The following is a 9681-nucleotide window of genomic DNA, read 5'->3' as shown; positions in this document are numbered from 1 at the left end:
AAAAATAAAAATAAAAAAAAAAGATTATCCCTCCAGAAAAATGAAAATAATATTTTTGTACATACATATTTTTACCATCTCTGTTTATAATAGATTTCCAGGAGTAGATTGAAAGACATGAACAATTTTTTAAAACTTTATTTTATTATTTTATGTATTTATTTTGGGCTGCGTTGGGTCTTCGTTGCTGCCCGTGGGCTTTCTCTAGTTGCGGCGAGCGGGGGCTACTCTTCCTTGCAGTGTGCAGGCTTCTCATTGTGGTGGCTTCTCTTGTTGCGGAGCACGGGCTCTAGGCGCATGAGCTTCAATAGTTGTGGCATGGCATGAACATTTTAACACTCTTGGTGCACGTTGCCAAAACATAATACCCATTTGTTTTGCCATCGACATTCTATGAGAATTTTTAGTTTTCATATCCTCACCAGAATTTATTAATGTTTTAAAAATAATTAGCTTATTGACTTTAATAGTTGTATGTGTAGAAATTGACCCCCCATTCTGTCATACATATTGAAAATACTTTTTCTGTTTTTTGCCTTTTAATTATATTTGAGGTTTTCAGATGCACAGATTTTATTTTTATGTAGTCTTATCTATATATTCAAAGTTTAGACTAGGGAACAAACCCATGAGACAAAAGAAAATTCCTTGGCTGACCAGTATGCCAAACAGTTTGCTCTCATCCAGGTATCAAATATTAAAGATGGTCCGATTACTCCAGATCATTTCTATGAAACCTTGAGAGAACCACAGTCACAAGCAGGAGATTTTGTAAAAAATATGTTGGGAGTACAGTGATGTCTCAAAAAAATTAAACATTGAATTACCATATGATCCAGCAATTCCACATCTGGGTATACATCCAAAAGAATTGAAAGCAGGGATTCAAACAGATATTTGTATCCCCATGTTCATAGCAGCACTATTCACAATAGCTAAAATGTGGAAACAACCAAAGTGTCCATTGATGGATGAATGGATAAACAAAATGTGGCATATTCACACTATGGAATATTATTCAGCCCTACACAGGAAGGAAATTCTAACACATGCTATAACATGGATGGACGTTGAAGACACATGCTAAGTGAAATAACGCAGTCACAAAAGGACAAATACTGTATGATTCCACTTATATGAGGTACCAAGAGTAGTCAAATTCATAGAGACAGAAAGAATGATGGTGCCAGGGGCTGGGGGGACTGTGAAGTTATTCTTCAACTGGTACAGAATTTCAGTTTTGCAGATGAAAAGGGTTCTGGAGACGGATGGTAGTAATGATTGCACGACAATGTGAATGTACTTAAAACCAATGATTTGCAAAAACATCAACATTTAAGACTGTGTTTTCATTAGTTTTCAGTAAAAGGACTAAAAATATGAAAATGATTTTTAAAAATCTACAACTGCCTTTAAAAGGGAAATTAAGGTTCGATGCAAAAATGAAGTTTGGTATGTTTAAAATGCACATTTTGAAGAAAAGCCTCTGGGAAAATTGATCACAAAATACTGTTAATGGACATCCGTGGCTGAGGGGACTGTAGCTTATACTGTTTTATTGTAATTGTAACTGTCTTTGCTCAGAAACTTTTCACAAAGGGCTCCAAGAAAGGAACAGATCTAGCGTCAACCAGCCAACCAGCGCAGGCGCAGAAAAAATCCGCCACTTCTTGCAGTTAAAAAAAATAGCTCCGGGCTTCCCTGGTGGCGCAGTGGTTGAGAGTCCGCCTGCCGATGCAGGGGACACGGGTTCGTGCCCCGAGCCGGGAAGATCCCACGTGCCGCGGAGTGGCTGGGCCCGTGAGCCATGGCCGCTGGGCCTGCGCGTCCGGAGCCTGTGCTCCGCAAGCAAAAAAAAAAAAGAAAAAAAAAAAAAATAGCTCCGCGGAGTTTTTTCAAGCGCGAAGGGCGGGGGAGAAACGGGCCGAGCGGGTGCACGGCGCAACACTGCCACCTGCAGACCAGAGAAACCGAACGCCATAAGCACGGACGAAAATGCATGCTTTCTGCTGGTTTTCCGCGCCGACCACTAGAGAACGTGGGTGCCGAAACTAAGGCTGACGCCAGTAAGGACCACAGAAAGGAAGGGAACCGTTCCGATTGCCGGCGGAACCATCCTTGGTAGTGCAGCCTCCCCTCTAGTCCCGCCCCCGCAACCGTAGCAACGGCGGCAGGAAGTCAGGGCGCCCGGGAAGATCCGGCGCCAGGAGGGCGGGGCTGTGATCCGATTGGCGGGTTGTGGGCCTGCGCGCGGGAGCCCAGTGAGTTTCGTGCCAGGCTCCTCGTCCCGGTCCGCTAGATGGTCTATCTCGGGCATTGTCCGGGTCCTGTCGCCCACTGCCTCAGCACCTGCCCCCCCACCACGTGCGGGACTGGTACCAGTCCCCTGGTCATTCTCCTCCCGCCCACCCCCTGTGGGACTCGAGGGACATTGTTCCAGCTAATGATTAAGAACTCTCCAGACAATAGGGGCTTCTTAGACAATGGGTGAATTTCCAGGATGTCCGGCCCCCTTCCGAGAAGGAGGGAGATAAACAAAATGTAAAAAAGGTATCTGTCAAAGAACCAATCAGGAAGCCTGGGACAGGTTCCCTCTCTGGTCCGAACAGAGGCTAAGAACCTATCATTAAAAATCACAATTGCATCCACACTTTGCATAACAGGAAATTGAGACCTATAAAAATACATGTTCACGCCCTGGGGGGGTTCCTTCTCCGGCCTCCTGCGTGAGGACCAAGGAGCCCCGGTGCACCGGCCTTCAATAAACCTCTTGCGTTTTGCATCGGCTTCCGACTCTTGTTGTTTCCTGGGCGAGTCGAAACTCCTAGGAGACCGCGAAGGTCTAACATTTGGGGGCTCGTCCGGGATTCCACTCGCCCCGGACCACGAGAACATCGGGAGTTGGAGGTACCAGGTAAGCTCGAGCTTGATTGTCTGTTTGTCCCTTGTTCTTTGTGGGCCATTATCGGAGGAAGGCCGTAAGAATCGGCTTATTGTGGAATCTGTATGGACCTCTGGCTAGGCAGACGTGCTAATAGCCGGCGTCCATGAGCCCTAGGGGACGCCCTGGTGGCTCATCTGGAAGGAGAGGCAAACTCTGTCTCCCCTTCACTCGGTTTCGGCAGTTCCCTTTGTGACAACTGCCATCTGAAGAGGTTTCGGTTTTGAAGCGAGCTCGCGGTGGCCCATACGTATATGTGTTTCGTGGAGTTTTAACTGTTTCTGTATTGTGGTCTATTCTTCTTCTCTGACGGACGACAATGGGACAAACTATGACGACTCCTCTTTCCCTTACCCTAAGCCATTGGACCGAAGTTCGGGCCAGAGCCCATAATTTTTCAGTAGAGGTGAAGAAAGGAAAGTGGCAGACTTTGTGTGCCTCTGAATGGCCAACATTTCAGATAGGATGGCCCCCTGAAGGATCCTTTTTATTAGACAAGATTAGGTTGCTGAAGTCTAAGATATTTAATATAAGACCCCACGGACATCCAGACCAAGTACCATATGTCTTGGTCTGGGAAGATTTAATTCTCTCCCCACCTCCGTGGGTCCGACCCTTTGTTTCCTCAACAGGTACGTCCGCGCACACATCAGCAGCGTCGGAGATATTAGCCCTAAAGAAAAACCCCAACACGGAAAAGCTACCCGGCGCCCCAGATCCACCGAAAGCGATTTATCCTGACCCGCAGTCCGATTTGCTTCTTTTGGATTCCGCACCCCCTTATCCTCCGGCCCCAAATCCCCTACCACCTAGAGGACCCCCAGCTCCACTGCCCTCGGCACCAAGGGGACCATCCATGATGGAAGAAGAAAGGGTCCCTCAGCGGGCACTAGGAGCCAGAGGGCTATCTCCCCGGACTCCACTGCCCTACCTCTTAGAGAATATGGCCCCCCCAATGGCCAAGGGAATAGACCTCTCCAATATTGGCCCTTTTCCTCTGCAGATCTTTATAATTGGAAAATGCATAACCCAACTTTTTCCGAAAATCCACAGGCCCTTACCGCTTTAATAGAATCTCTTGTTTTCTCCCACCAGCCCACATGGGATGATTGTCAGCAGCTGCTTCAGACTCTCCTAACGACTGAGGAGAGGCAACGGGTTCTTTTAGAAGCCAAAAAAAATGTATTAGGCGCCAATGGGCAACCTACCCAGCTGCCTAACGAGATTGATGCTGGTTTCCCACTCGTCAGGCCAAACTGGGATTTCAATGCCCCGGAAGGTAGGGAGCGCCTGAAAATGTATCTCCAGGCTCTGGTGGCGGGTCTCCATGGAGCAGCCAGACGGCCCACTAATTTGGCTAAGGTAAGGGAAGTCACTCAGGGGCCCCAGGAATCTCCAACTGTGTTCCTGGAACGTTTAATGGAAGCCTTTAGACGCTTTACCCCTTATGATCCAACTTTGGAGGAACATAGGGCTACTATAGCAATGGCTTTCATAGATCAAGCGGCCCCTGATATTAAGAAGAAATTACAGAGGCTAGATGGCTTGCAGGGATTTTCGCTTCAGGAGTTAGTAAAAGAGGCAGATAAAGTATATAACAAAAGAGAAACAGAGGAAGAGAAGGAAGAAAGAAAGCAGAAAGAGCAGGAAGCCCGTGAAATAAGACGGGATAAGAGACAGGAGAGGAATTTAAGTAAGATACTGGCCACTGTGGTTGGAGGAAGAAATATAGGGGATAGAAATAGGCAGGAAGGGCGAACGGCAGACAGAAGGCGGCCATTAGACAAGGACCAATGTGCCTACTGTAAAGAAAAAGGACATTGGGCGAGAGAATGCCCTAAGAAAAAGAATGGAGGAAGGCCAACCAGAAACAAAATCTTAACATTGGAAGAAGAAGACTAGGAAAGTCAGGGCTCGAACCCTCTCCCTGAGCCCCGGGTAACTCTTAAAGTGGAGGGGGAACCTGTTCAATTTTTGGTAGATACCGGAGCCCAGCACTCCGTCCTTCTCCACTCAAAAGGTCCTATCTTAGCTAAAAGGTCATGGGTACAAGGAGCCACTGGGAATAAACAATATTCATGGACCACACGAAGGACAGTAGATCTTGGGATTGGACGAGTAACCCATTCATTTTTGATTATTCCAGAATGCCCCTATCCTTTGCTGGGAAGAGACTTGCTCTCCAAAGTGGGGGCTCAAATTCACTTCCAACCGGAAGGTCCCACCATAACTGACAGTAAGGGAAGATTACTCCAAATATTGACTATGAGATTGGAAGATGAATATAAATTATATGAAAAACCTTCATCTCCACGAGTTAATGTCACAGACTGGGTAACTCGGTTCCCGCAAGCCTGGACAGAAACCGCCGGTATGGGGATGGCTAAAAATCGGCCCCCAGTACTAGTGGAACTCAAGGCAACTGCCACCCCAATAACAGTTCGTCAATACCCCATGAGTAAGGAAGCCAAAGACGGCATCCGTCCTCACATACAGAGGTTGCTGGAATTGGGTATTCTGGTAAGATGTCAATCCGCGTGGAATACCCCTCTCCTGCCAGTTAAGAAACCGGGAACTAATGATTATCGACCAGTACAAGACCTGCGTGAGGTAAATAAACGAGTGGCGGACCTCCACCCCACAGTACCAAATCCTTATAATCTCTTAAGCACTCTTCCGCCCCAACATACATGGTATACTGTTTTGGACCTTAAGGATGCTTTTTTCTGCCTAAGACTTTCTCCCCTCAGCCAGCCCTACTTTGCCTTCGAATGGAAGGACCCAGCATCAGGGATATCTGGCCAACTGACATGGACTCGTTTACCTCAGGGATTTAAGAACTCCCCTACCATCTTCGATGAAGCTTTTCATCAGGATTTAGCATCATATAGAGAATCAAATCCACAGGTAACGCTACTTCAATATGTTGATGACATCTTATTAGCTGCTGAAACCCAGGAAGATTGTATCAAGGGAACTGAAAAACTGTTAACAGAGCTCGGAACCCTGGGATATAGAGCCTCAGCCAAGAAAGCACAAATATGCCAACAACAGGTCAGTTACCTGGGGTACCTGTTAAAAGGGGGACAAAGATGGCTCACGGAGAGCAGAAAGGATACGGTGGCCCAAATTCCGGCTCCCAAAAACGCCAGGCAGGTTAGAGAATTTTTGGGGACGGCCAGATTCTGTAGACTATGGATTCCAGGGTTTGCTGAGCTGGCGGCCCCATTGTACCCCCTAACCAAAAATAGCACTCCTTTCGTTTGGGGCGAAAAGGAACAACGGGCTTTTGACCAAATCAAACGAGCTTTACTTTCAGCTCCAGCCCTAGGACTGCCAGATGTAACCAAACCTTTTCATTTATATGTGGCCGAAAATAAGGGCATTGCAAAAGTAGTATTGACTCAGAAATTGGGTCCCTGGAATCGCCCAGTTGCTTATTTGTCAAAAAAATTGGACCCGTGGCATCAGGATGGCCCACCTGTTTAAAGATAATCGCTGCAGTAGCCGCCCTGGTCAAAGATGCTGACAAACTAACTTGAGGACAAAATCTAACGATAACAGCTCCTCATGCCCTGGAGAATGTAATCCGTCAACCACTGGGTAGGTGGCTAACTAATACCAGGATGACCCATTACCAAACCCTGTTGCTAAACTCAGATCGCATCAAGTTTGCTCCAGCCACAGGACTCAATCCAGCTACCTTGCTACCTGATCCCGATTTAGAAGGCTCCACCATCATCCATGATTGTCAGGAAGTGTTGGCTGCAGCACACGGTAGTAGACCTGATCTGACGGACCTACCCCTTCCTGATGCTGATTTTACTTGGTTTACTGATGGGAGCAGTTTCCTGGAAGGAGGTAAGCGTCGAGCTGGAGCAGCCGTGGTAGACGGAAAACAAGTCATCTGGGCAGCTGCGCTACCACAAGGGACCTCAGCCCAACGAGCTGAATTAATTGCCATGACAAGGGCATTGGAGATGGCAGAGAATAAAAAGGTAAACATCTACACGGACAGTAGATATGCATTTGCTACCACTCATATCCACGGTGCCATCTACCAACAGAGAGGGTTGCTAACCTCAAGTGGCAGAGAAATTAAAAACAAAGACGAAATTGTGGCTCTATTGGCTGCACTCATGCTTCCCACTAAAGTTAGCATCATTCACTGCCCTGGACACCAGAAAGACAATACCCCAATAACTAGGGGTAATAATATGGCTGACCAAGTGGCCCGAGAAATAGCATCGGGAGAAGTCATTTTAGGACTGTCAGATAAAGTTCCTGAAAAACCAGGCCGCGACGAGGAAATCATCCCGGCCACAACAAAAGGAACTTTGTCCCCTCAGCAAGCAGAATCCATGTTACAACAGATTCATAGATGGACACATCTGGGGACTAAAAAAATGATATCCCTGTTACATAAAACCGGGTACGGAACCCCTGGATTGACGAAATTAGCTGAACAAATTGTACAGGAATGTGTTCCATGTCAAGAGGTAAATGCTCACAAGGGAAAACTTGAAATTAGAAAAAGGCTCAGGGGAGACCGCCCAGGAACTTACTGGGAGGTGGACTTTACCGAAGTACGTCCTGGAAGGTACGGTAATAAATACCTCCTGGTTTTTATAGATACTTTTTCAGGATGGATAGAAGCCTTCCCAACGAAGAAAGAAACAGCTGCTGTGGTAGCCAAAAAGATCCTAGAAGAAATTTTTCCTCGATTTGGGGCGCCAAAGGTAATAGGGTCCGACAATGGTCCGGCCTTCGTCGCCCAGGTAAGTCAGGATGTGGCCAGATATTTGGGGACTGATTGGAAATTACATTGTGCATATAGACCCCAGAGTTCAGGTCAGGTAGAAAGAATGAATAGAACTCTAAAAGAGACCCTAACTAAATTGTCCTTGGAGACTGGCGGTACAGATTGGACGGTGCTCCTTCCTTTAGCCCTGTTTCGGGTTAGGAATACACCTTCCCGATACCATCTTACTCCTTTTGAGGTACTATACGGGGCCCCACCTCCTCTTCTCACCTTAGGAGAAGAAATAAAACCAGACTGTCAAAATAACACTGACTTGTATGCTAGGCTATTGGGACTCCAACTGGTCCAAAAGGAGATATGGTCCCAACTCGCCGAGGCCTACCAACCGGGAACACCGGGAGAAACTCATCTTTTCCAAGTCGGAGACTCCGTATACGTCCATCGGCATCGAACCCAGACGTTGGAACCTCGATGGAAAGGACCATACACCGTCCTCCTCACCACCCCAACGGCCATAAAAGTGGACGGCATCGCTGCCTGGATTCATGCTTCACACGTGAAAGCTGCACCAGCGACGGCATCATCAGGATGGCGGGCCCAAAGAACCGACAACCCGCTCAAACTCAAGCTTCTACGAACCTAAGACTTATAATTTTGATTTTACTGCCTTTACTGACTGTAAGTGATTTTAGCCCTCACCTGCCCCAACGTCTAACTTGGCAGGTAATTTCTCAAACTGGAGATGTAACCTGGTCCATTAGCCATACTGCACCTCCCTGGACCTGGTGGCCAGACCTTTTTCCTGATGTCTGTAAACTGGCCATAGGAGCTCCCTATTGGGATCTAGAGGGTTATTATGATCAGCATAATGCTCCGTCCGAACTTCTAACTAGAGCTGATTACTCTGGAGAGGGTTGTAAAAATCAGGTCCGAAGAAGTTGGCTCAGAACCCTCTCCTTCTATGTATGCCCCGGGTTCCATCGCCCCCGATCCCTGAATTATAAATGTGGGGGAACCGAAAATTTTTATTGCCAAAACTGGGGATGTGAAACCACAGGAGATACTTATTGGAGACCCACCTCAACTTGGGATTTTATTACAGTAACAGCCAACTATACTCATACTTCTTATAGGGGTCCCCAATCTGTCGCCCCCGAATGTTCAGGATGGTGCCACCCCCTCAAAATTTCCTTTAGTAATCCTGGAAAAAGAGATAAAGAATGGATAAATGGCCATTCATGGGGCATTAGATTTTACAAGAATGGATATGATTTGGGAATATTGATGACCCTTAAGCTAAAAATTGAGACTCCCGCTCCTGTGTCGATAGGCCCAAACCCTGTACTTGGCCCCGCCCTGTTACCCCCAAACCCTGTACTTGGCCCCCCCACTGTTACCCCCAGCCCCTAAAAATAACGGGACCTCTGGGTTGAAAGAGACAACGATTAAGCGCGGAACCCCCCAGGATAGAATGCTTTCTTTGGTGCAGGCAGCTTTTACGGTCCTTAATGCTACAAACCCGGAGGCTACAAAATCATGTTGGCTTTGTTATGCTGCCCCTCCCCCTTACTATGATGCTATAGGATATAGTTCTAATTATACTAATGTCAGCTCCCCGGACCATTGTCGATGGAAACAGGAAGGGAACAGTAAATTAACTCTGTCTTCGGTTTTTGGAAATGGTACTTGTGTAGGAGCACCTCCCCAGTCCCATCGACACCTTTGTCATGATTTTAGCCTCCCTTCAGGCTCGGGATATCTTGTACCTCCCCAAGATGGATGGTGGGCATGTAACACGGGGCTAACCCCTTGTGTTTCTCTGGAAGTTCTCAACACTTCAGCTGATTTTTGTGTACTAGTGCAATTAGTTCCTAGACTTATCTATCATTCGGATTCATCCTTTCTAGATGAATACGAGGGAAGAAAAAGATGGAAAAGAGAACCTATAACCCTCACGTTGGCCATGCTCCTAGGACTA

General features: G+C 47.0%; 1 protein-coding gene across 4 annotated transcripts; it reads left to right on the top strand.

Annotated features, from left to right (window-relative positions):
• The first annotated feature begins 2419 nt into the window (after positions 1-2419).
• On the top strand, positions 2420-9232 carry LOC138413973 (uncharacterized). 4 transcript variants are annotated; one of them, XM_069540360.1, is made up of 3 exons: positions 2420-2914; positions 4037-4303; positions 8028-9232. In XM_069540360.1, exons 1-3 carry the CDS (start codon positions 2687-2689, stop codon positions 9111-9113), a joined length of 1581 nt encoding a protein of 526 aa, XP_069396461.1. In that variant the 5' UTR covers positions 2420-2686; the 3' UTR covers positions 9114-9232. The 4 variants fall into 4 exon arrangements, with proteins under 4 accessions (XP_069396461.1, XP_069396464.1, XP_069396463.1 ...); XM_069540363.1 differs by having other exon boundaries at positions 7574-8063; XM_069540362.1 differs by lacking the exon at positions 8028-9232 and adding an exon at positions 5088-5197.
• The last annotated feature ends 449 nt before the right edge of the window (positions 9233-9681 follow it).

Source organism: Delphinus delphis, chromosome X (assembly GCF_949987515.2).
Source record: "Delphinus delphis chromosome X, mDelDel1.2, whole genome shotgun sequence".
In the NCBI taxonomy this organism is placed as follows: Eukaryota; Metazoa; Chordata; class Mammalia; order Artiodactyla; family Delphinidae; genus Delphinus; species Delphinus delphis.
The sequence above is the reverse complement of the archived record's forward strand: the minus strand, read 5'-3'. Positions and strand labels throughout refer to the sequence as shown.

Excerpts from the sequence above, each read along its gene's own strand:
- LOC138413973 (XM_069540360.1), top strand. The coding sequence starts at position 2,687 with ATGTTCACGCCCTGGGGGGGTTCCTTCTCCGGCCTCCTGCGTGAGGAC. Across the intron at positions 2,915-4,036 it reads TCGGGAGTTGGAGGTACCAG|CCCACATGGGATGATTGTCA; the intron begins GTAAGCTCGAGC and ends TTCTCCCACCAG. Across the intron at positions 4,304-8,027 it reads GGCCCACTAATTTGGCTAAG|GCTATTGGGACTCCAACTGG; the intron begins GTAAGGGAAGTC and ends CTTGTATGCTAG.